We start from the raw sequence: 26,385 nt of genomic DNA, 5'->3' as shown, positions 1-26,385 counted from the left end.
AATACTAAAATATTTGATAATGAATATTCAAAATTAATGTGTGAATATATCTTACAAAATTATGGAAAGGATATTTTGAAATTGTTGAATAGTAATCTCAACTCGGAATTGATATTTTCTGAACTCTTCACTATTATTGATTATTCTAAAATTTCTGAAAGGTTTTACAATGAACACATTGAGCTTGCATCTCTTTCTTCGTTCTACTTGAAATCTGAATGGAAGTGGAGGTTTTACAATATTCTAAATAGATAATAAACCAAAATCCCTCCACAGGAGTAATGTAAATCTTAAATAAGGTTAAAATGTCATAAATGAAATTGAGACGACCGTTACAACATGATTTAAAAGGAGAGTAATACGGCCAAACACAAATGTAAAGTATTCTAAAAACAAACAATTATAATTTTACGGAGTTATTTGCAAGGGGGGACATAGTGAAGAATTTGTTGAAGTCATACATTTTTTAAAAAATATTATGGTACAAGAAACTCATTATTTTCAATTAAAATAAATAAAAAAATTTATTTTTGAGCTTCAATGAATGCATAAGATGACAATTTTTTGAAAAGAAAATCAGTTTCCATCAAAATTGAATAAACAACTGGATTTTCACTATTCTATTATCCTGTGCTAATTTAATAAATAAATTTATGCTTGTTTGTTCTCATATTTTTCCAGTCGTTTATAGACATTAGCAGAAACGGTTATAGAAATAATAGTTGATTGAAATCAATTATTTACTCCAAAAATAAGTATAGTTTACCAACTAATTTTTTTCCTTATTATAAAATAATGATAAAATGACGAACAACTTTCATCAAGTTTACATTACTCTAATAAGTCATATTGACAGACAAATATTTTACCACTGATAATATATATCTATTATAACGAATCCATGAATTTTTATTGGCTGAGGTTGTTTATATATAGACATAATACTCATCTCTTTACAACAAAATTTCGCTAGTCATTTTTTGACGAAGTATTTCCTACTACTTACCTCCTGTGGGATACACCAAGATCAATACTGATTCTGACGACTCGGCTCTTTAGAGTATAATTATATAGATACTATTCACCTATCTCTCAAATGGTGGCGAGAAAATATCAATGGTATGGTACTTTAAATGTTATGGGAACTTTACACTAATATTACACAATAACTACAATAATACCAAAAAAACAGAAAAAAGTTTTAGATATACCATTGAGTTGACTGTCTATTCTGAAATCTTCATTTCACCATTTATTGTATATATCAAGAAAGAAAGCAAAGCCTTTCTCCCTATGGTTGCTTCAAAACTTTACCGTGCAAGTAGCTTGTCTAAAAATAACTATGTCCCCCCTTGGTTATTTGAAGTGTGTTGTAAATTTGAGGTCACATAAATGTTGTTACTCCTCATTTCTCCCATCCTTCCTCTGTGCCTTCATTCATTGAATACTATGAAATACATGTATTTTCAATAATTTTAAAACAACTTTTAAACTTCTATAAATTTCTCCTCAACAAACACATCATCACCATTGTAAATTGTAGTGCAACACAGTGGAAAATTTAAACATATTCGCTGAATTTTAATTGAAATGACCCAAAATCCCTAGAGGAAAAATCGCCAAATAAATTCAAATGGCTTGATATTTAAAATGTGGATTCACCTCTCGCGTTTTACTTTTGGTCTCTGTGGAGATGCACCACGAAAAAGAGCGAAAAAAACAACTCTACAACAAGACTGTGTTGTTTCTATTCATTCAATTGTTCTCTCTGTTGCTGCTGCTGCTCTGCTACTTGCACACATATTCCCCTTCCCCTACTACTAGTTAACTAGTGTGTTACTACTTTCGAGTATCATTGTAAATTTACATTTTTCAAATCATCATCACTTTAATTGCATCATGGCCTCATTGTTGAAGGAAAAACAATTGTCGTTTTGGTCACAATTGTTGAGTCAAAATCAAAGTTTGAAATTGCCAACTGATTATCCTAGAGTTATGTTAAATGATGAAGCAGCTTCATCAACTTCTACTACCTCTACTACCCAAGTTGAGTATAAACCATTAGAATATACCATTTCAATGGAACAAGTGTTGAATAGTAGCAAATTTAGAGAACTGTTTATCAAGAATGGAGATTCAGAGGCACAACAATTATTTACTAAGAATTCATTCATTCTCTCCTTATTTGTTGTATTATTATGTAGATATACATATGAAGAAACCTTTTTAATTGGTGTATTGCAAGATTGTAATGAAGAAAAGGATTCATTCATCTTGTCAGCCAATATTCCAATGCCTTCCAATGAAGAAGATACATTTGAAGGTATTTCACAAAGTGATGCTACTGAAAAGTATAGTTTTAAAAAGTTACTTTCCAATATTCAACAATCATACAATGATTCATTGAATCATTTATCATATTTCAATAATGTAAAGAATATTCTCGAACAATTTTTGTCTAACAATGCTAATGCTGGTAATATTGATACAAATTTACTCGTTCAAGTTTCTTATAGTTCCTATGCCGGTCCATTCACTAAGGTGGACAAACCATTCCCTATTTCTAATGTTGATTTAAATTTACACTACAATACTCAATCTAACGAACTCAGTATCATTTATCAAAATAACTTGTTCACAGAATTGAGAATGGCTGAATTATTGAATCAATTGAAATTAGTTTCTGAACAAGTATTGTCGAGTAATTGCAATGTCTCTATTTATGATATCAGTTTGGTGACTGAATATGCCAAGAAGGTTTTACCACACCCTGATAAAGCTTTGAATAACGATTTCATTGGTCCAATTCATGAAATTTTCCAAGAACAGGCTAAACAAACACCAGATAGAATTACCATGGTTGATAATCATGAAAGTGTTACCTTTGAACAATTGAATCGAGTTTCCAATCAGTTATCAAGACACTTACTTCATAAGGGATTGAAGAGACAGGAGGTTGTGACAATCTTTGGTCACAGATCTTGTCCAGTTGTGTTGGCCATCTTGTCTACATTGAAATGTGGTGCAATTTTTAACATGTTAGATCCTGCTTATCCAGCCGACAGAATTATCACTTGTTTGGAAGTTTCAACACCATCTGCAGTTATTTTAATTGAAGCTGCTGGTCAATTACCAAAGTCTGTCATTGATTTTATCAATGAAAAGACCAAGTTTGTAACAGTATTGAAATCCATGACTGATATTCTTAATGAGAATGTCTACTCTGATTATAACGATTCCAATTTGAGTGAAGATCCAACTTTGAATGTTAAAATTACACAAGATGACTTTGCTGTTTGCACCTATACATCAGGAAGTACTGGTATTCCAAAGGGTGTTTTGGGAAGACACGGTCCTCTCACTCACTATTATCCATGGATGAAACAATATTTTGGCTTTAGTGAAAATGACAGATTCTCAATGCAATCTGGTATTTCTCACGATCCTTTGCAACGTGACATTTTTACTCCATGGTTCTTGGGATGTACCATGTATATTCCATCTAATGAAGATATTGTCAATCCAGGTCGTCTTGCTGAATGGTTCGAAGAAAAGAAGATTACAGTTTGTTGTTTGACTCCACCAATGGGTCAATTGTTGGCTACTGCTGCATCTGTCATTAACACATCATCTCAATTGTTCCAATTGAATCATTTGAGATATGCATTCTTTGTTGGTGATGTCTTGTCTAAGAAATTCGTTAAGAGATTGTGTGACATTGCACCAATCGTTAAGGTTATCAACTTGTATGGATCAACTGAAACTCAACGTTCTGTTACCTACTATATGGTCCCACGTCCAGGTGAAAAGTGTATTGAAACTGGTATTCCTTTCGAACAATTGAAGGATATTTTACCAATCGGTAGAGGTATGCAAGATGTTCAAGCATTGACATTGAGCAGATTCACTTCTCGTGATAACAAATTCATGTTGTCAGGTATTGGTGAAATGGGTGAAATTTACATGAGATCTCCTCATCTTTCTCAAGGTTATAAGGGTAAGGAAAAGGATACTCGTGAAAAGTTCATTCCAAATCCATTCATGACCAGTGGTTATGTGGATAGAATGTACAGAACTGGTGACTTGGGTAGATATTTAATTAGTGGTGATGCTGAATGCAGTGGTAGAGCTGATGACCAAATTAAGATTAGAGGTTTCAGAATTGAATTGGGTGAAATTAACACCTGTCTGAACTCTCACGAATTTGTTAAGGAAAGTGTTACCATTGTCAGAGAAGATTGCATTCAAAATGAAAAGCGTATTGTTACATACTTTGTTTTGGATAAGGTTGAATTAGAAAAGAATTCTACCCTCAACGCCAAGAATGGAAATTATATGGAATCTAGTATAATCAAGACCATCATTAAGGATTTGAGACAACACATCAGAACCAGATTACCAGATTATATGATTCCTTCATACTTTGTTCCATTGGAAAAGATTCCATTGACTCCAAACGGTAAAATCAAAAAACAAGATTTACCAAATCCAATTCACATGCCATCTTTGGATTCTGGTGATGAAGAAGGATATGTTGCTCCAAGAAATGATTTGGAAAAGCAATTACAACAAATTTGGGCTGATGTTTTATCACGTGGTAACACTGATAACATTGGTATCCATGATAACTTCTTTGATTTGGGTGGTCACTCTATCAATGCTACAACATTGACCTTGTTGATCAGAAATCAAGTTGAAGGTGCTCAAAAACTCCCAGTTGAATTATTGTTCAGAGCTCCAACCATCTCTGCTCTCGCTGTTGCTATTGAACAATTGAGAAGTGGTCAAACCAAAAATCAACACTTGATTCAAGATGTTTCTATGGATACTCACTTGGAAGCATTTATCAGACCTCAACATCAATTGAACTTTAACGATTTCATTTCCTATTCCAAGGTTTGGCAAAATCCAAAGAACATTTTGATTACTGGATGTACTGGTTTCTTGGGTACATTCTTGTTGGCTGACTTTTTGAAGAAGTCAACTGCCAAGATTTACTGTTTGGTTAGAGCTGAAAATGAAGAAAAGGCCAGAAAACGTATTTTGGAATCCCTCTTGTCATATCACTTCTTGTGGACTTCTAAGGAAATGGATCAAGAAGAAGAAATGGACTCTGTCAACTCTATTAACAGAAATAACTTGGCTCAAGTTGTTGAAATGAGAATTATTCCAGTTTTGGGAGATTTGACTAAACCATTGTTGGGTTTGAATGAAAACAAGTTTGAAGAAATGACCAACATTATTGATATCATTGTTCACAATGGTGCCGCTGTCCATTGGCTCTACAGTTATGACAAGTTGAAGGCCTCCAACGTTAATGGTACTCGTGAAATTTTAAAGATGGCTTGTGCTGGTCAAAAGTTGACTCCAGTTCACTATGTTTCCACAACATCTGTTTTTGACTCTGAACAATATAAGGAATTCACTGATGTCTATGAAGATTCCACACTTCCATATCACGAAGATTTGACTGGTTATCCACAATCCAAGTATGTTGCTGAAAAGTTGTGCATGAATGCTCGTATGAGAGGTTTACCAGTTTGTATCTACAGACCAGGTTATATTACAGGTCACGCCAAGACTGGTGTCTGGAATCCAGATGACTTCTTGTGTCGTATGATTAAGGGTTGTATCCAAATGGGTTACTATCCAGATATGCCACTCTCCAAGTTGGATATGTCTCCTGTTGATTTCATTTCTGGTGCCATTGTTCACTTGTCAAGAACTATGGACTCTGTTGTTAAACATCAAGCTTATCACTTGGTCAATCCTCACGAATTCTTCTTCAATTCATTATTCGAATGTGGTAACAAGCTTGGTTACAGTATCAAGCCATTGCCATTCAAGGAATGGAAGGAAAAGTTATATCAAGCTACTGTTAATAGAGATAAAAGTGCTGAAACTGAAACTGGAAAGGTTGTTGAAGAAAATGTATTGTATCCATTGGTAACCTATTTCACTGATGATTATGACTTGAAGATGACTGCCAAGCGTCCATGGTATGATAACACTCACACTTTGGAAGGTTTGGAAAATTCCAATGTTACTTGTCCAAAGGTTATTGAATTGATGACCACTTACTATTGCTTCTTGTGCAAGTGTGGTTTCTTAAATCCTCCTCAACACCCAACTGATTTGGCTAAAAAGTTTGGTTTCCACAAAATTCCACAAAACTTGGAAAGAGATCCAAAAGCTGCTCTTCCATTGGATTTATCTTTGGTTTCCTTACACTCTGATGTCAATAATACTGAATCTCCATCCCCAACCTCTTTCAATTACCAATCCCTCATGAGAAATAACAGAATTTAAACAATTTGCTGATAGATCTCTAAAACTCAACTACTACCCAAAATAACAAACCCAAATAAATTATACTATTAACCATCAATTATTCCATGAGTTTTAAATGAGTTTTAAGGTAAAAAGCAAAATGACCACTGCTTGATTTAGCCATTTTTCTGAGCTTGTTGGATCTTGTGTTGAATAATTTGATTTCATCACTCAATAATTTATAAAGAGAGTATGTTGAACTACTAATTATGGATTCTCTCACTTGGTTGCCTGAATCAGAAGTTGGCTCAGATGTTACAATATTTAGATTGTAAGTGGTGTTACTCAAGTACAATTAAATAATTTATTCAAATTATTACAATTTACCATCCAAAACATCTTGGAATTCGTGATTCTTATGATAATTCAAAACAATATCACTTCCACCAATAAATTTACCATTAACATATAATTGAGGAATTGTTGGCCAATCGGAATATTCCTTCAAAGCTTCCTTCATCATGGTATCCTTATTCATATTTTCGGAATGATATTCAACATCGTAGAGTTTCAAAACTTGAACAACAGCACCAGAAAATCCGCATTCAGGTCTTTGTGGTGTTCCTTTCATAAATAAAACAATATTGTTAGATTCGATAATCTTTTGTATTTCTTCCTTCTTCTTTTCCATCAATTCATTAATATTAACTTGTGGTGGTTTACGGACAGTTTTAAAGTCATCATGGAATCCACTTTCATCTCCAAATACTCTTTGGGAGGTGGAGAAATTACGAACCAAACAAGAAGCAGCAACCTTGTTGGTACGAATGGCTGATGAGAGAATAAGACGTTGACGAGCAAGCATTTTTTTTTGATTGACTTTTCCGCTTCTTTCTGTTTTATTGAAAATAATATTTGGATTACTAATCGAAAGACTATTGATCTAGATTGAAGATTATTTTAATGTAGGTTAAAGGTGTTGTGAGTTTGTTGCCACTCATTGAATTTTCCTCTACCTTTGTGATATGGATAGAGGAAGATGATTTCCAGATCTACATTGTTGTAAATTACACCATTTCTCATATCCTTGTCCTGAATTGGTGTCTTGTTCTTATCCCATAATCTGTAAATGGAGTAAATAGATCCCAGTGTTGCTTCTTCTTTGGCATAGAGTGTTTGTATCTTTTTTTTGAGCTGTCTTAGACTCATTTCATTTGGTAATAATTCGATCTGTCTCATGTAGAATTCTCCTCTTGGTCTAACATTCACCACTATACTACCTTCTTTGAGGTCTTCCTTAGGAATGAGCTGGTGACCGATTTGGTTGTTGTAAATCTTTCTGTGATAGTCAGCCACCTTTATGCACAATCTGCATGAAGAGTGCAAAATTGACAGATCCATCATGGCAATAAAATCATGTGATGGTCCTTCTTCCTTCCATTTCAAATATTCATTGTATTTTTCATCATCCTTATCTAACATTTTCAAATATTCTGCTAATTCCTTAATGGTTGCAAAATCAGAAACTGAAATAATTGACTTCTCGTGTGGTAAGAATTTTTTAACATTTGGAGCTCCCAAATAAACTGGAACACTTCCAGAGTCAAATGTTCCGAACAATTTTTCAGTGACATAATCGTCAGTTTCTGAATTTTCAGCTGCAAATACGAATTTGTATGTCGAAGTTAATCTTGTCTTGATGCCCAAATAGTCACCATCTCTTGTATCTGGCATTTGTGTGTTGTGCAAACATTTACCATATGAATGGATTGTAACTCCATGTTCCTCCAATTCCTTGATGATATTCAATCGTTTTGGTGGTCCACAATTTGAAATGAAAACCGCCATCATTGCAGTTGCTGTCTTATTCTTTGGTGGGTCCATATAACTATATTCAGCCCAGCTAAAATATTGAACTGGAACATCTGAAGATAAATCAGTTGTACCTATTAAACTATGGGTGGATGCCTTTCTCAATTTAATATTTTCCATGGTAAATTGATACGAAAATGCGTGTGGACAACCACCACTAGGTGAATCTCTCCCAGAAAACACATCTGGTGGGTTTGCCTCTCCAACACATCTTATTGGACAATTGGTCAACTCGCCTGTAAATTTACCTCTGACCTTAATTGGATTTTCGTTATAATCTCTATTCTCGTTATCTGGGCAATTGGCTAATTCCCTTCCACCGTTAAGAGGTATCTGATATACCTGCTTGTCTTGATTTTCAATGGATGTCACTTCAGTGTTGTGACTGACCGATTTGTTTGATCCATTTTGCTTATCCCTCAATAGTTTTTCCCTCCTACTGAGGTTCAAAGTCGTAAGTTTGGTTCGAGTCTTGTCTATTGGATCCTCCTTATCATTAACTTTTGTTGTAGGTGTGAGTACAGGTGACGATGGTGCAATGGGCGATTGCTCTCTAATCGGAGGTTGTTGTGATGAGGTTTTTTGTGGTTTTATCACAATGGAAGATGTTATTGTTGTCTCGGGTGGTGATGTAAGCTTAATCAAATTTAGATTTAGGGAAGAATATTGATGTAATTTTGAACTATTAATTTCCTTTACAAGGAGAGAATATTTGTTAATTAGGATGGTTATAACAACAAAGCAGCACAATAACAGGGCCGTCTGTACTATTGTTATAATTTGTAGAGTTTTCATAGGAGCAGAATAATTTTTAGAGGAAAATGCAGGGATGAATTTTTGGTGTTGTTGCACTTTTTAAAATTATTACACTGAGCTGAACCTACATCTATATCAAGTGTGGTTTTCCAAACTTTACCACAAGTTAATGAAGGTAGAATTTGTGAGTTTGTTGCCACTCATTGAATTTTCCTCTTCCTGGATGATAAGGATAAAGGAATATAACCTCCAACTCAATACTATTGTGAATAATACCATTTCTAAAGTCTTCATCCTTGATTGGTATCTTGTTATTGTCCCATAATCTGTAAATGGAGTGAATAGATCCGACAGGAAGAGGATTATCAGCATACAATTTCTGTATCTTTCTCTTGAGATGTTTGAGACTCATTTCATTTGGTAATAGTTCAACTTGTTTCATGTAGAATTCTCCTCTTGGTCTAACGCTCACAATAATGCTGTCCTTTCCAAGTTTATCTTTTGGAATTATTTGATTTCCAACCTGGTTGTTGTAAATCTTTCTGTAGTGATCTGCAACTTTGATGCACAATCTGCATGAAGAGTGTATAATAGCCATATCCATCATGGCAATAAAATCATGTGATGGTCCTTCTTCCTTCCATTTCAAATATTCATTGTATTTTACATCATCCTTATCTAACATTTTCAAATATTCTGCTAATTCCTTAATGGTCGCAAAATCAGAAACTGAAATGACGGATTTTTCACTTGGGGCAAACTTTTTAACATTTGGAGCTCCCAAATAAACTGGAACACTTCCAGAATCAAATGTTCCAAAAAGTTTCTCAGTGACATAATCGTCAGTTTCTGAATTTTCAGCTGCAAATACGAATTTGTAAGTGGAGGTAATCCGAGTTTTAATTCCCAAATAGTCACCATCTCTTGTATCTGGCATTTGTGTGTTGTGCAAACATTTACCATATGAATGGATTGTAACTCCGTGTTCCTCCAATTCCTTGATGATTTCCAATCGTTTTGGTGGTCCACAATTTGAAATGAAAACCGCCATCATTGCAGTTGCTGTTTTTGGTTTTGGTTTGCTCATGTAACTATATTCAGCCCAACTAAAATATTGAACTGGAACGTCAGTTTTTAAATTAGTCGTACCTACTAAACTGTGGATATTGGTCTTGAACATTGGTTGATTTTCCATTGTAGAAATGAAGGAAAAAGAGTTTGGACAGCCATCAGGAGGAGCATCTCGTCCCACATACACATCAGGTAAACTTGGTTGATTTGGATAGCCATCTCCAACACACCTAATGCTACAATCTCTAAATTCCCCATTAAAAAGTCCTGATACTCTGATTGGTACCTGTTTGTAATCTCTCTTTCGTTTATCTACACATAATGGATTACTGGTTTCGTTGGGATTACCTTGCAATGTTGGTTCGTCTGGTAATGGTTTGGGTGGAAACTTATTTGGATTTGCAACAATGATATTTTCCGAATCATCCATTGTTTTTTCCTCTTGTTCAATTTCGAGTTCCTTTGTCATTTTTGTGGGAGGTATAGAAAGAACTGGTTGGAGCTGTTGATGCAAATTTCTGGGGAGAATAACAGCTGAAGGAGGTACCTTCTTGTTGATGAGAGGAATTTCTCTCACCCTATCGGAATCAATCAGTGCCAACTTGTGCACATCATGATTAATTATGCCTGTCTGGTGATTCAAACATTTCGAATATCCATTTATCAAGAAACAAATAAACACAAAACAACACAACAACAATGTTGTCAACACAATGATCGCAAAATTTTGAATTTTCATCTCTATTTTGTGATCAGATAAATTAACAAACAGGTTTAACAGCTGCAGTAACTTCTGACCCCAATCTTCAAGTTATTTTTTTTAAAAAGTGCGCGCCAACCCTGTACTGTGTCACTATTCTCTTCAGCCACCTTCCTTATTGGATGCCACACACAAGTAGACCAATCCTTGTTGGGCACACGTTTCAAATGGTGTCTATTTTGATGTTCATGTTGGTGGAACTTGTTCAAAGTACAGATTTATACCGTTTTAAAAATTACAATGGTTAACTTGATAACTTTATTCTTCTTGGGATTTCTTTTCAATTAAATCCAAAATAACCTTTCTCAATTGGGTAGCTTTTGAAGGTGTAATTTCTGATTCGATTTGAGCATCTGAAAGACCATGCTCTGCAATATATTCACTCATTGCCAATACATAAATTCCACAATCATATCCACTGGTAGAATATTTATCCAATATAACTCAATTGTTGCACTTACTTTTTTTGTTGAGGAGCTTTAGCAATATGTAAATTGGAAGCTTTCACACCAAAATATGGAGCCACCTTTGAGGCAAGATATTTGGCAGCTGACTTGTTCATGGATCCCATTGAATCAAAATAATAGAATTTTCCAGAATTACTTTCAAAAACTAATAAGCTCCAATGTGTTCCTCCTGAAGATGAAATGTCTGTATTGTCAGTCACTGGGAAAAATACAAGTTTTTTATCCTTTGCATTTAGTGAATGTAATGTATTTTTAATTTCATCATCATCAACCATGGAAATAATGAAAGAAACAGATGGTGCAACAAAACAATATTCTCTGAATTTTTCATTCTCCAAAAACAAGTAATAAAAATTGATAATATTATCATTCAGCCAATAATTTCCGAGTAATAGTGAGACATCCTCTTCAATCAATCCTTGTGAATCATAAAATGTTTTTGAAAAATCTTTTGTGAGCCAAGATGGCTTTGCAAGTCGTGACATTTTTTCTATTTTTTTAATTCTCCTCTTTGTTGTAAACTATGCACTTGGAATACAGCAACAAATTAATAAATTGAAAATAAAGGATAATATTATTCGAAACATTAATAATGATTATATTTACAAAAATTTACAAATAATTACAAATCCCTAGCTTTCTTAATTTCTTGATATTTTCTCAATAATTCGTCCACTCTGAGATATTTCTTAGAATCGTGTCTAATCAGGAAGACTAAATCTTCTGGATTTAATCTACCCTTCTTTGAGATTTTAAGAGCTTCCGAAACAATTTCATGAACATATTCGCGCACTAATTCTTCCATGAGTGTCACTGTCTCTGGGAGAGGATTCCTCACATCACCAAATCCATACATCATTTGTCTAATATGTGGAGCCAATTCAGTCTTTTTTCTTCCTGAGCCTTCTTTTGGCTCTCCTTTTGATTTCCTCTTTGATTTCTTTTTTGGTGTATCATCATCCTCATCGTCATTATCATCGTCCTCATCATTGTCATCATCATTATCGTCCTCTCCAGAAAATTCATCACCATTCGGATTTGATTCCGGCATATCATCATCATCGTCAACATCTTGTTTTTTCTTTGTATTTACTTCTGGCATATCGTCGTCATCGTCGTCATCGTCCACATCGGCAGCTGCTTGCTTCTTTTTTGATTTTGTAGTTGTCTTTTTTTTCTTTTTAGGCTGTGATGAAGAAGAGCCTCCTTTAGATGTCCTCTTCCTTGTAGTTCCTTTCTTTGTTGTTGGTGGTCCCATAGATTCTGCTCCTTCCGAACCAACACTCGTTCCATCTTGGCTCGGATCATAATTAACGAATTTTGTAAAGGTTTGTTGTGATGATGGAAGATTATTAATACTCGACAATAATCCAGTCAAATTACTTGTATCAACATTTTGTTGTTGGGGTGGTCCAGCATAAAAGTTATATTGACTCATTTTTTTTGATAATTATTATTGTTTTAGAGCCATGATAACAATGTCGAAACATATTCAGGATATAAGTTCTGATTCCTTCATAAGTAGATATGCATTGATATGGCCATCTATATTGTTAACGATCAAGCTACAGAATTGTATTGGATTGTGAAATATATTTCAGAAACAATTGTTAGTTTTTATAACATGTCGGTTATGTAGTAAACACAACTAAAAAAGTCTTTCAGACCAAACACCATCTGCAAATGAGAAAGTCTTTCTATCATGAGAGTACGTATGCCTCTCAGCCTCTTCATTAAACTGTTCACAATTTCTGTTGTGATAATTAGCACACTCATTTAACATGGCAATGGACATTAAAGCATTTTCATCCAAATAGAGAGCATCAACACTGTTATAGATTCCAATTTTCCATTTACCAGTGGTTTTTCTGTCTCTTGTTCTTGGATACCCAGCATCGTAATCTTCAGAGATATCTTGATTGAATAAAAGGTATGAATAATCAGCATTCAAAACTAAATCAAAAATCATGAGATCGTGATTGTATTGGGAATGTTCACCGACCTTGAATTGGAATCTCCATGTTCCAATCAATCTTTCTTCTTCAGTTAGTTTTGAAAGGATGTATGATACTCCATAAGGGTCATTCTTCAAAGCTGCTTCAATCACTTTTTTATCTTGTCTCAGTTCCTTCGATGCATATCTAATAGACTGGCCTGAATTTGAAACAGCTTCCATCACAACATCCTTATCATTCTTGAGCGCTTCACTTGCCAAGCATAAGTTTTTACCATATTTCATTGCTTTTAAGGCAACTTCCTTAATGCATCGCTTGCTCAAAGGGAAAAACTTGTAAATGGAAGGAATAATAGTCAAAATCTTAGCCAAGAATTTTTCATTATTCTTCAATGACTCATCAATGTATTTCCATTGTTCAACATCTCTGGAAAGAACAAGTGTAACCATCTCTTCATCAGCAGTGAAACACCTATCAACATTAGTAAAATAGGAATAATTAGTAAAGTAAGTTAAATGAGCCTTTACAATATCTCTATCCATCTTTAAATAAGGTGGAATATCTCTATTTGCCTTACCTTGTCTGTGAATAATTTCCAAACAAAGTTCCTTTGATAATTCTCTAGGTTTTGTATAATCAAAGATTGAAGAATTTGATGAAGCCAACAAAATCAATTCATCATCATTCTTCAATCGATCGGAAGCAAATTCAATTTTTCTTCCATTCTTTGAAATAAGTTTCGTGACAACGTCCTTGTCATCCCTTAATGATTCGGGGAAATATTCAAGGGAGGGTAATATGTATCCGTGTTATCCAGCCAACGCTGGATTGAAAGGATTTTGTCAGATGTGAGTGGATTCCGTCGACTGCCAGTGGATTTTTATCTGGATAAATCATTCAAGGCTCGGATTTAAAACAAGTAATTGATCAAGAAAATCCTTATCATTCCAAAGGTCCATGTTAGCATGAATTGGACCATAATATCTTTTCTTATAATCCATCAAGACCATTTCCTTATCACTTTTATAGATGGCTGGTAATTTATCAAGAGAAAAACCTTTTGAGAGGGCAAGGAAGGCCAATGAGCGATCATTTTCAAACACTACCATTGGTATTTGACCAATACAATAACTGCCAGTCTTTTGCAAGGTAATTCTGACAACATCAACGTCCAACTTTAATTCAGCAGAGAGTTTGGAATAGGTTGAATAATCGCGAGGGATTTTTTCTAAGGCTGTTGCCTTATCTATTGTTTGTGACATTTTGAACTTTTTGCGCTGTGGAGTGATGCTATTTTTTTAAAGTTGCGAGTTGACTGGTAGTGAACTTTGTTGTTACAATGGAATATTTTTCTACTAATTGGGTTTGTTAAACTAGTGTTGTGAACGTTCAAATGCGTAATAAAGGCCAACTGTTATTTCATTGGCATCGTTAAATTTTTCAAAGACTTTGAGTTAGATACTACATTATTTCACATAATTATCAAAAATATTGTCACTTATTGTTGACTGAGATAGAAGATTTAAATATTCAACTAATTTCATCAGATATGCACATGTAAATTGAAAATAGTCTTGCACCAATCTTAATAAAGATTCAAAAGACAAAATTCATTCCATTAAACAAATTTCCGAATGATAAAGTTGGTAAGGATAGCCAAAAATAATAAATGGGATTTGCAAATCGAATTTTTCCCGCCTGAATATTTTTTAAAAATAACAAAAAAAAATTAACAAAATGGCTGGCCGTAAACGTTCAAACTCTGGATCAGGCAAAGTGTATGTTGCATTTTGTTTATTGTACTCACGAATTTAGTAAATTTTCTGATGCCATAGTAAAAGAGAAAGTGAAACAAGCACTAAATGGTGTCCAGGATAGAAATATTGAATTCAAAATTCCATCAAATTGGTCTACAAACCAAAACTACGTTAGTCAGTTCAGAGATTGTTTTTATCACTTGAACATTAAATTGGCAGAGTCTTCCGAACATGAAATTGTGAAGAGTAATTTATATACAAATTGTTTGATGGCCATCAACAAGTTTGTCTACTCACCAAACAATGAAACAGCAAATGAAGTGTTTAAAGTTTTTGATTTTGCAAAAGAAGAGGACTTGGGTCGAAATTATTGCTTGTTATTCAAAGCCTTGTTTCCGAGCAGATTCGAATTACCTGGTTGGAAAGACACATCAGAGCTTACCAAAACTGGCTCTCACTTTTCTCCTCTTTTTGATTTGGCTGTTTGTTTCCAAAATTATTTCAGGTGTGGGTATGTATCATAACAATTTAATTTTACTAAAGAGTAAAGAAATCAAGTGGTTAAAGACTTGTTTCATGACAATGAAGTATTTGAGGATATAAATTTAGGTGTTAAACCAGACGATGTTTTGATTAGAAAATACAGAGATAGTATTGATGTTATCAAATTGATAAGAGAAGATAAACCAGACATAGTTACACATCATTATATGCATAAAGACTTTTTGAAGTTAATAATACAAATGAGATTGAGCTTGGCCTATGCAATAAGAAACCTTATTACCAGTGATTCAACAATCATTGATAGCCATTCCAAACTTTTCACAATAGGAGTGAACACAAGCAGTAAGAAATCTTTTGTTTATGTTATGAACGTGTTAGTAACTAAAAATGAAAATGATGCAAAAAATGATTTTGATTTGAGTTATGTGCTGCACTATGTTGGTTCATTTTCAAATGATTGCACGAAAATAGATATAACGAAAGCAGACGAAGGCGAATTTTTGACAAGTACTTCGGGCTCTAATGAATTATTTTCAGATATTGATTCGTCCGTTACTCTCGAACACGAGCCCATTCAAGAAAAATCAGCAGATGAAAAATATTATGGAAGAGTAGAACTTGTTGCATTTCTATTATGTATTTTTTATGACGTTGAATTCAACAAAATGCAAGAATACCTAAAATCCCATACTAGTTCATCCGTTTGTGACTCTTCCAAAAAGCAAAAGCAATACCGGTATGCAGACAACTCCATTATTTCCATCGAACCGTTTGGAAATGTTTGCTTCAATAAGGACTCTTCTTTTACATACTTCTCAAAACGAAATAATTTAGTGAAAGGTGACATTTTCTTTAAGGAAACACCAAAACATTCTGTTACAGTATTCTCAAAAGACACAGTTATTGAGGAAGGGAACATGGTTTTAAGATTGCGCAACACTATGTTAACGCCCTATTTGAATGACGATCACCGTGGTTTATTCAGTTTGGCAGGTGATTGTCTTGCTGATGTTATTGGAATGAAAACAAACTTCGAGTTGAGTGATATTATCCATTTTTTATCCGATATTTTGATTCAAATGACAATTCTGTTCACGAAGAAGATTGTTCACAATGATATCAAACCTCAAAATATTATAAGAATTGAAAATCGTTGGTTTTTAATTGATTATGAATTGTCAATTTTGTTTCATAAAGTTAATGAAGATAGACTATGTTGTTTTCAAAGCGACGATGTGATAGTGAATAAGAGTGGCACAAAGGGATATTTGGCTCCTGAAAAACAAAAGGAAAAATTAATTTCCATAACAGGAGATGTATATTCTTTGGGTATGACTGTTTTAGAAATGATGTCAAAACAACCAGTTACTGCTGAAGATCCATTAAATGCTGTATCTATCCAAAATGAAAATCTCAAACAAATCATGACTGGTATGCTTCAGGAAGATCACTGCAAGAGATATTCTCCAGATCAATGCTTGACACAATTGAAGGAGTTGTTTGCAGACGAATTAGAGCTTGCACGTAATGACAATTCATTATTCAGAGACACTGAACACTTTGTTAAAGTAGTTGGTGCAAAACTAAAGGTAACAAAAGTTTATTAGAGTGAGACAACTCCCAATTTCTGGTAAATTTCCAGATTCTTCATCTACCTCACAAAAAACTTGAAGTAATTATTTACAAAATTCCCCAAAGATGGTCACTAGTTCTTTCTTAAATTAAAGATGAATCAATGGAATCATATCTAACTAACACTGTGATGGTTAACGCTCTTCATCCTATTCCACCTACAGATTTTCCAAATCTTGCAAAAACATACAGGCAAACACTCTTTCTCTTGGGAATATGGGTTTATATAAATAAATTGAAACGAATTTATTTTTAAATTAAGATTCGGTAAATAAAAAACTGTGGAGTAAACGTATTGTCAGACTTCCAAGTGTAAAAATTAACACCAACCAAGGACATTATCAACACTAATATCATCACATTATCTTCCAAGCCTTGAAACAGTTATTAAACACTTCTCAATTCAACCAAGTTAGTATCCTTATTTGAGTTCTTCTTCTTCTTCATTAACCAAACAGTTAATCCAATAATACCAACTACAACAAGTACCACTGGAATAATTAATAATATAAGAGCAATATAATCAAGATTTGGTCCACTTGTTGTTGGAACCTTGGTACTGCCTTTAGAAGTTTGTGGAGTTGTGGTGGTGGTTGAGGTTTGCGGAGTTGTAGTTGAATGAGCTGGAGATACAACTGATACAGAAGGTGTTGGCTGAACTGAACTACTGGTTGGAGCTGGTTGTTCTACAACTACATATGATCCAGTGCTTTGGACTGAAATGACAATATTCGAATTGGTTTCTGAAGAAATACTACAAGTACTATCTTGTACATAATCATTATTTTGCAATGAGAAGCATTTTCGTACAGAAGCCATAACAGATCTTCTTCCATTGGGTACTCTTTCGATGGTCAAAGTTGCAATAGACTGGCTATTTTGTACAATGATATTATTACCACTATCAGATATTCCCAATTCAAACACTTTGGTGGCTGCTTTGAGAGAAGAAGTATCTAATAGACGAATCTTTGCTGAAACTTTAACACTATCTAAACTCTTAATCTTGGAATTATCACCAAATGTTGATGAAAGTTTGAATGAAGAGACACCCTGATCCTTAACCAATTCTGACAATCCATTCAAAGTTGGAATACTGACAAGTCTTGCATAAGTGTTTGAGTCCACACCCTCTCCTCTAGTGGCTGGCATATCAGCGACAGAAGATTTAACTTGAATGCTAACAAGACTGGCATAAACATCGTCAATCGTCTTCAAATCATTCTTGGTGAAGGAAGAAATAAATCTCTTAGCCATGTTTTGAGTAACGTGTTCTCTGAGAGAGTTTGCTGACTTGGTTGATGAGGAAATATCGTCACTACCCATACTAATTGAGGAACTAGTAGAAGCAGAACCCATAGTTTTAGAGAATTTTTGAATAACCATTGAAACAGTCTCATCAGGGAGATTTTTTACAAAATTACTGATAGAAGAAATAACTGAAAGTTTAGATGAGGCAGAGGAAGATGATTCTTCAAGCAAACTGTCTTTTTGAGATTGTTGTTCAAAGTACTTGTTAACAAAAGTCTTACTGGCCTCTTGCATTGCTGCTTTTTGATCTGTAGTCAATCCCGTAACTGATCCAACAACACTGAGAGCAGAAGCAAGTGTTGAAACAGTGACTGTCCCTTGTTGTGAGGTTAAAATGCTCAGGACTGCTCCAGCATCTGGAAGTATAGTGGTTACTGTAGTGATTGCTTCAGTCGATGCTCCCAATGAGTCGTAAACAATGGCTTTGATTTGCAACACACCAAATGGTAAGGATGTTGCCAAGGATCTCTTCTCTGATTGTTCTGATAGAGTTTTCCAATTTGTTTGATTTTCTTCCTTGTACATGAATTTGAAAGATAAAGGAAGTTGAACATCGTACCAACCATTTCCACACTTAATTTGGAATTCATCAGATAAAGCAATACCTGTGGATGGTGTGACTTCTAAAATACCTTGTGTTGGAGGAGAGTTAACAGAGAAAGAAATTTCAGCCTCTCCAGATCTAGTGCCATCTACAATCTTAACTTTAACAGTATTGGAAGTTCCTGGAACGAGAGAGCTCTTTGGAATTACAATATACTTGTTGGAAGTGGTAATTGAGGTAAGGTCAATATCAGGAGAGCTCCAAGTAAAGACTCTATCTGAACTCAATGTATCCATTGTTGTAGCTTGAAGAACTAGTTCAGTAGAAGGATCAACTGCTGTCAAATCAGCACTCCTAGGAGGGGAAACTAACACTCTAATAATTGTTGATTTTGGTTTGTCCAAAAGTGTGACTTTTACAGAAGATTGAGACTTTCTAGATCCCTTAGTATAGGTTGCTGTGAACATATAAGTTCCTGGTTGCATTCCTTGTTTGAAACTGCGAGTAGTTTGATTAATATTACTTGCAGAATTTGAAAATCCATCACAAGTTGTGGCAGTGTCAAGATTGGTGCATGACAAGACAACATCTCCTCCAGGATTACTTGGATTGCTTGGGTCACGAGTGATGATTGTGAAAGTTACATCATTTTCAAAAGATTGAACCATGTCACGAACACTGAAAGAAACAACAAGTGGAAGTGCTTTGGCTGTAACTTTGAATGGTACCTTAACATCAGCAGCTCCTTTTTGAGTTGTGGTCAAAATAAAGTAATAATCACCCTCTTCAGTTATTTTAGTATAATCATCATTAAATATCAATAATTCACCCTTTTGTTTTACATCAACATTTATGGATTTTGTGGTATCCAAAGTATAGACATAACTAATTGGTCCCTCTCCCTTATAACAAGAAGGGAAAGTTACAGTTGGTGTAATGACGGAACTTTTACCAATGATTATACTACTCTCAAGACCTTCCTTAATAGCCACAGTTGGGGATGTCAAATCAGATACATCAAAAGAAACGGTAGAAGTTGATTTTTCAAGAGAGAATGAGCTTGTTACAGTTACTTGGACTGAGTAAGAACCTACGCTCAAATCAGCACCTCCAATATAAACACCAGAAGATGTAACTGAAGAAAGGAATGCATTCAAAGTATCTGCATCATGTGTTGTTGGAGCTAAAATATTTGACCACGAGAAGAGCAAAGTTCTACGATCTATTGAAACAGATGATGAAGCATCCAAGTATACTTTTCCACAAGCTTTGGATACGCTTGGCTTATCTGAAATCAAGTTTGCGAGTGGTGAAACTGCCACATAATCCTTAGTTGAAATTGTGACTTGAGTTGTTTCAAGTGAATCGAAATATTTCTTGAATTGTAAAGTACTACCAATTTTAACGGATGCAGAGAGACCTAAAATAATTTCCATGGAACTCTTTTCAGGATTCAAAACACATACAGCACCAATTCCAAGAATATCAGTTGTTGTTACAAGGTCAGAACAAGCAAATTTCTTTTTAAGGTTGGAATAAACAGTTCCATATAAAGAATCTCCCTTACTAGAGAATCCAAAGCTTGTGGAATCAATGGAAAAGTCACATTTTGCTCCAAACCATCCTGTTGCACATTGTTCACAATTTTTTCCAATACTATTTCCAGTACATTGACAAGTTCCATCCATGTTGCATGATCCTCTACCACTACACTTTGTTGATGGTGAGCATTCAAATTGACAATTAGTTCCAACGAATCCATCTTTACATTGGTTACAGAAATCACCAACCCAGTTTCCTTGACAGTCACACTTGAAATTGGAATTACATTTACCATGGGCACTACAAGTCAACTCATCTGAACAAATTCTCTCTGTACAATCAGTTCCATTGAAAGCAGGTGTACAAGTGGAACAATATCTCAGCGGATCGAAATTACCAGCACAAACACAGGTGTTTTGTGCTATACATTTACCATGTTTGGAGCAAGCATCTGAACTAGATCTGTCAATATCATTACATTTAAAGTTTTGGCAACTGGTTCCACTATATCCTGAGGAGCAAGAACATTTTGGCTCACCACCATCAACAATACATGATCCTCTTGAGCTACACACTGTCTTATCATTAGCTTTGATACCATTACAAATTGGAATATCACAATTTACTCCAGTGAATCCTGTTGCACATTCTGAACATGAAGCACCAACAAAGTTACCAGAACAAACACACTTGTGCTCAGCAGAACATTGTCCATGGAATGAGCATCCTCCTTCAGCTTCACTCTTTCCATTACAATTAATGATAGAACAGTCTTTACCAGTGAAACCAGATTTACAATTACACTTGTTAACTCCAACACACTCACCATTGGATGAGCAAACCAAACGGTCAGAGCTATCTATGTTAAAACAGAATGGGAGTTGGCAGTTTCTACCTGTAAACCCTTGATTACATGAACAAGAGTCAGTATCGACACAACGTCCTTTTCCAGAACAAACTGAAGAATTCAAGTAAGGAACTCCAAAACAGCTGGTGGCTGGAGGCAAATAAGTACCATAAAAACAATTTGTCTCTGGTAATCTATTACAACTATTAGCATAAACATCAGGATAAGTCACAACTTCATTATTCAAAATGTAATTGCAAACACTTTTACAGAGCTTCTTTTCAACTGCAACATTGGAATTATCAACAGAACATGAACTAATGTATTGGTAACAAATGGATTTGGTTGATACAGCAATACAATTGGAATCACAAGACATGTTTTGTTTTGCAAATTCATTCAATACTTGAGAGAGGATATTACTAGCAGCCTCATCTACTGATTTCATGTTGGTAAAGAACATTTCCTTGGCTTGGGATGGGCTTTGAGCTCCTTGGATATATAAGGTATTTTTCACCTGATAAGAGACAACAGATTTACAGAAAGAAAGAGAGTTTGATGGTGGATTCACACAAGCAGATGTTGGAGTATACGTAGAACAGTCATCTCCAGAATATTCTTCAGGACAAATGAGTTTACAAACACCATTTGAAAGTGAGTATCCTGTTGCACATTCGGAACACATCTTTCCAGAGCCACGAACAGTCATATAACCTACATTACATTTACATTCTGCCAAATCAGTTGTGGAATCAACGAATTGACATTCACCATTACCACATTTGTCAGCACAAATTGGTGTGGAAATTTTACATTTCCCATCTATTGTTGATAATCTGAAACCAAGTCTAACATTGCATACACACAAACCATTGGAGAGAATCAAGCCTTGATTGCTATCACAATCATTACAATTGGATTGATTGGTAGAAATGAAACCAGCTGAACACACACACTCAGTGTCTGAAGTAACATTATTCACAAATCTACACAATCCATTACCACATCCATATCTACAATTTGGTTCAGAACGAACGCACTCTGTACCAACTTGTTTAAACGAGGCTACAGAGTTACAGATACAATTCTCACCCACCAAAGCACGACCTGAAGAATCATCACATACACATCGGTCATTAATCAATGAAAAACCACTCTTGCAGGTGGAACATGCCATTCCTTCAAAGAAATCAGTACAGTTACAAGTTGCACTGCCTGTGGTATTTTGACAAATTCCATGAATACCACAATCTAAAGAACAAACATGAACGCACTCACCACCAATCATTTCCAAATTGTCTTTACAAATACAAGCTCCATCCAGACAGGAACTAGTTGTTGGATTACATATTGGATCACAGCCACCAGAAGTAGAACTATTACCTGCAGTAGTATTCCCTGTGCTATTGTCATGGACAACTGAAGAACAATCACCTCTAGCATCTACTTGATAACCCAAATCACAAACGCATTCAGAGTGATAGCAAGAAGAGTGAGCTCCACAGACTTTACAATCGGCATAGCACTTATCATCATCTTCGGCTCTCGAGTAACCTACTTGGCAAGATTCAACACACACCTCTTTCACGTCATCAAAGCCAATCTTGCATGAACACTCTTCTGGAGCACTACATTGCTTATTAATACCACATGGAGTGGAGCAAACAGGTTCACACCAAATACTTGTTGAATTACTATGTTGTTGATATCCAGAAGGACAATAACAAATAGCGTCACTACACCAACTCAAACCAATACAAGCTGATGTGCAGGTTTTCACGCAACCATATTCATTTCCATAATCAGTATAACCAGTATCACATTCACAATGATCACCATTAACACAGTGTGAATATCCCATACAAGCAGGATTACATGGTTTTTCACAGGAAATGACAACACCATTGGAATCATAAATTGGTAAATAACCTCTAACTCTGTCACAGAAACAATTTGCATCATCTGGATTGTTACATGTTTGATGTTCCAATTTGCATTTAGTACAATTTGGATAACACTTTCTGGTTGCATTATCGAATGAGTATTTAGCTTGATCGAGATTTGATTTACATTGACAAATTGAATTCTCATTACATTCAGCATTTTCACCACAAGCAGGATTGCAAGGTGTTCTGCAAACTCCATTAAACTCTTCTTTACCAGATTCTGAACACGAACAAGAGAAGAATGGACCATTAGCTTTACAAATACCACCAGCAGCACAAGGAGCACCAACTGTTCCAGTAAATCCTGAACATGGCTTGTAACAGTAAGCTCCCTTCTTTTCAAAACCATCATTACATGTACAAACTCCATTGGAGCAAACTCCATTGGTACATTCTGGAGAACATTCTTTTTCACATACACCATTATTTAAAGAATATCCTGCAACACAAACACAATCAGTTCCAGATCTAACACTATTAGAAGGACATAATTTGATACATTCACTTCCAATCACTTCATATCCAGCTTTACAAGTACAATTGTCTGGAGCACTACATTCCATGTTAGCACCACATGGAGTTGAACAAACAGGTTCACACCAAATACTTGTTGAATTACTATGTTGTTGATATCCAGAAGGACAATAACAAATAGCGTCACTACACCAACTCAAACCAATACAAGCTGATGTGCAGGTTTTCACACAACCATATTCATTTCCATAATTGGTATAACCAGTATCACATTCACAATGATCACCATTAACACAGTGTGAATATCCCATACAAGCAGGATTGCATGGTTTTTCACAGGAAATGACAACTCCATTGGAATCATAAATTGGTAAATAACCTCTCACTCTGTCACAGAAACAATTTGCATCATCTGGATTGTTACATGTTTGATGTTCCAATTTGCATTTGGTACAATTTGGATAACACTTTCTGGTTGCATTATCGAATGAATATTTATCTTGATCGAGTGTTGATTTGCATTGACAAATTGAATTCTCATTACATTCAGTATTTTCACCACAAGCAGGATTGCAAGGTGTTCTGCAAACTCCATTAAACTCTTCTTTACCAGATTCTGAACACGAACAGGAGAAGAATGGACCATTAGCTTTACAAATACCACCAATAGCACAAGTAGCACCAACTGTTCCAGTAAATACTGAACATGGCTTGTAACAATACTCTCCCTTCTTTTCAAAACCATCATTACATGTACAAACTCCATTGGAGCAAACTCCATTGGTACAGTCTTTACATTCTTTTTCACATACACCATTATTTAAGGAATATCCTGCAACACAAACACAATCAGTTCCAGATCTAACACTATTAGAAGGACATGTTTTGTAACAAGCACCATTGATACTATCATAACCTTGTTCACATGCACAAAGTAATGAAGAGTTACATTTCATATGATCTCCACATGGTACAGGACAATTATAAACATTTGGCACACAACCAGCTGCAGTTTGGTTATAACCTTCAACACATGAGCATTCGAAAGCGGATGAACAATATGAGTTATTACCACAGGCATAGTTTCCATAACATTGAGGGATATTACAAACAGCCCCTTCCCAACCATAATCACACTTACAAGTACTTGGAGGAACATCACATTTTCCATGATAACCACATCCAGGAACACAGGTTTTTACGTCGCATAAAAGATTGCCAAAAGCATCTGTACCACTATATCCTTTAGCACAAACATTGCATGTGGCTCCATCCCAACCTGTATTGCATTCACAAAGATTAGTGCCAACACAATCACCTCTATAACAAGCTGGATTACAATTGGCCAAGCATGTTGACCCATCTTGTGGGTCTTTTGTAAAACCAGCGGCACAATCTTCACAATTGGCACCAACGTAACCTCTAATGCATACATCACAATAATCACCTGTCTTATGGTTATTCCAACACTCACATTTTCCATTGATACAAGAACCTGAAGAATCAGCACAATCTTCTTCTTTTGAGCATGACAAACCTCGCACCAAAATCACCCCTGAACAAAGTAGCAGTAAGGCAATTACAATGAAGCAATAATTTCTTATCCTCATGTTGTTGTTTTTTTGTTTCGAATCTTTGCAACTTTCACATGGATAGCAGCCTCTTAAAGCGCACACCACAACAGAATATTGTAAAAACACTGTGGTATCATTCCTCATTTGGAAATTTTTCAGTAAAAAGTTCATTTTGTACCTACGAAATTTGTAGTTCGCGGTGGAAACAACGTTTTTCATCTCCCTTAAATAGAATGTAAGGGTTAAATTTGGCCGAGCACAAGAACGTGTTTTTTTCTCACTCCCATGTACTTACAGTAATAAAAGTTTAAAATAATGGTATGATTGGTGAGAACATTCCCTTGATTGATATGCTTTTGTTGTGAGAAAATGTCAAAAAGAAAAGGATCAACTTGGTGGTTAGCTTCTATTAGAATCATGTGTCCAAGTTTTGAACAAAGTCAAACAGCATACAGCAAGAGCTAGTGGAGGAGCATGGAGCAAAATTGATCTTTGTGCACACACAATTCCTCAATTATTTGTACTAATTTGTAGTGAAGAGATTACCCCGTACAAATCCATTATGGTTCTGTTCGCTACCACATGCAGCCATATTTTCCCTCACAACAAGTTGAGGTTGCTTTTTGAACTCTCGGATACAAACACTAATGTAGGAATATTAATAAGATCAACAGTAATAGGAATGATGAATACGGATGTGGTTACCACACGCTAAAGGTAATGACTGTGGCGCTTTGCTAAGGCAGATCTAACTAATCAACAACCGAGCATTTGCCTTATCAACATGTTAATCTCACGAGTTGGAACATGTCTCACATGTCTACATTCACAATTCATTGCCATATAGTTTTAGCACTGCATGCATTTACTTCTCACTAAGTTTCAACAAATTTGGTTGTGTAACGAGCATGTGAACACATCCATCATTATTTCTGATATTGCATATCAACATGTATCGCCAATAATTACCATCAGTGCAACTAGCATGCATGTGCACACTTCCATGTTGGAAGTGGTACTTAAATTGAGGAATCTGAAGTTATTGAAGTTGTTAAAATTCAAACCTATATATCGAACATGTTAATTATAACGTCACATGTTTA

The 26,385-nt window shown here is 35.0% G+C and overlaps 8 protein-coding genes across 8 annotated transcripts; 2 read left to right on the top strand and 6 right to left on the bottom strand.

The window, feature by feature from the left end:
* The first annotated feature begins 1,714 nt into the window (after nt 1-1,714).
* On the top strand, nt 1,715-6,386 carry NAEGRDRAFT_77825 (uncharacterized protein). Its single transcript, XM_002683538.1, has one exon. It carries the CDS (start codon nt 1,900-1,902, stop codon nt 6,307-6,309), a length of 4,410 nt encoding a protein of 1,469 aa, XP_002683584.1. The 5' UTR covers nt 1,715-1,899; the 3' UTR covers nt 6,310-6,386.
* Nucleotides 6,387-6,646: 260 nt separating this feature from the next.
* On the bottom strand, nt 6,647-9,270 carry NAEGRDRAFT_29135 (uncharacterized protein; the record flags this gene model as incomplete). The annotated part of the gene is made up of 2 exons (XM_002683233.1): nt 6,647-6,949; nt 9,175-9,270. The coding sequence occupies 2 exons, from the start codon at nt 9,268-9,270 to the stop codon at nt 6,647-6,649; spliced, it is 399 nt and encodes a 132-aa protein (XP_002683279.1).
* Nucleotides 9,271-10,987: 1,717 nt separating this feature from the next.
* On the bottom strand, nt 10,988-11,681 carry NAEGRDRAFT_61576 (uncharacterized protein; the record flags this gene model as incomplete). Its single annotated transcript, XM_002683232.1, has 2 exons — nt 10,988-11,147; nt 11,191-11,681. The coding sequence occupies 2 exons, from the start codon at nt 11,679-11,681 to the stop codon at nt 10,988-10,990; spliced, it is 651 nt and encodes a 216-aa protein (XP_002683278.1).
* A 146-nt stretch (nt 11,682-11,827) lies between these two features.
* Nucleotides 11,828-12,097, bottom strand: NAEGRDRAFT_5555 (uncharacterized protein; the record flags this gene model as incomplete). The annotated part of the gene is made up of 1 exon (XM_002683231.1): nt 11,828-12,097. A coding segment is annotated over one exon (270 nt), but the record flags the coding sequence as incomplete, so codon positions are not given.
* Nucleotides 12,098-12,844: 747 nt separating this feature from the next.
* Nucleotides 12,845-13,693, bottom strand: NAEGRDRAFT_45251 (uncharacterized protein; the record flags this gene model as incomplete). The annotated part of the gene is made up of 1 exon (XM_002683230.1): nt 12,845-13,693. One exon carries the CDS (start codon nt 13,691-13,693, stop codon nt 12,845-12,847), a length of 849 nt encoding a protein of 282 aa, XP_002683276.1.
* Nucleotides 13,694-14,044: 351 nt separating this feature from the next.
* On the bottom strand, nt 14,045-14,413 carry NAEGRDRAFT_61573 (uncharacterized protein; the record flags this gene model as incomplete). The annotated part of the gene is made up of 1 exon (XM_002683229.1): nt 14,045-14,413. One exon carries the CDS (start codon nt 14,411-14,413, stop codon nt 14,045-14,047), a length of 369 nt encoding a protein of 122 aa, XP_002683275.1.
* A 475-nt stretch (nt 14,414-14,888) lies between these two features.
* NAEGRDRAFT_61572 (uncharacterized protein) lies at nt 14,889-17,019 on the top strand (the record flags this gene model as incomplete). Its single annotated transcript, XM_002683537.1, has 3 exons — nt 14,889-14,929; nt 14,967-15,419; nt 15,459-17,019. 3 exons carry the CDS (start codon nt 14,889-14,891, stop codon nt 17,017-17,019), a joined length of 2,055 nt encoding a protein of 684 aa, XP_002683583.1.
* A 412-nt stretch (nt 17,020-17,431) lies between these two features.
* On the bottom strand, nt 17,432-25,318 carry NAEGRDRAFT_45249 (uncharacterized protein; the record flags this gene model as incomplete). The annotated part of the gene is made up of 1 exon (XM_002683228.1): nt 17,432-25,318. One exon carries the CDS (start codon nt 25,316-25,318, stop codon nt 17,432-17,434), a length of 7,887 nt encoding a protein of 2,628 aa, XP_002683274.1.
* Between the last annotated feature and the right edge of the window lie 1,067 nt (nt 25,319-26,385).

The sequence above is a fragment of the Naegleria gruberi genome (genome assembly GCF_000004985.1).
Source record: "Naegleria gruberi genomic scaffold NAEGRscaffold_1, whole genome shotgun sequence".
Taxonomy (NCBI): domain Eukaryota; phylum Heterolobosea; class Eutetramitea; order Acrasida; family Naegleriidae; genus Naegleria; species Naegleria gruberi.
Note: the sequence above shows the minus strand (reverse complement) of the source record. Positions and strands in the feature narration are given on the sequence as shown.

What these genes read in the sequence shown, in the direction of transcription:
- NAEGRDRAFT_77825 (XM_002683538.1), top strand. Translation starts at nt 1,900, where the DNA reads ATGGCCTCATTGTTGAAGGAAAAACAATTGTCGTTTTGGTCACAATTG.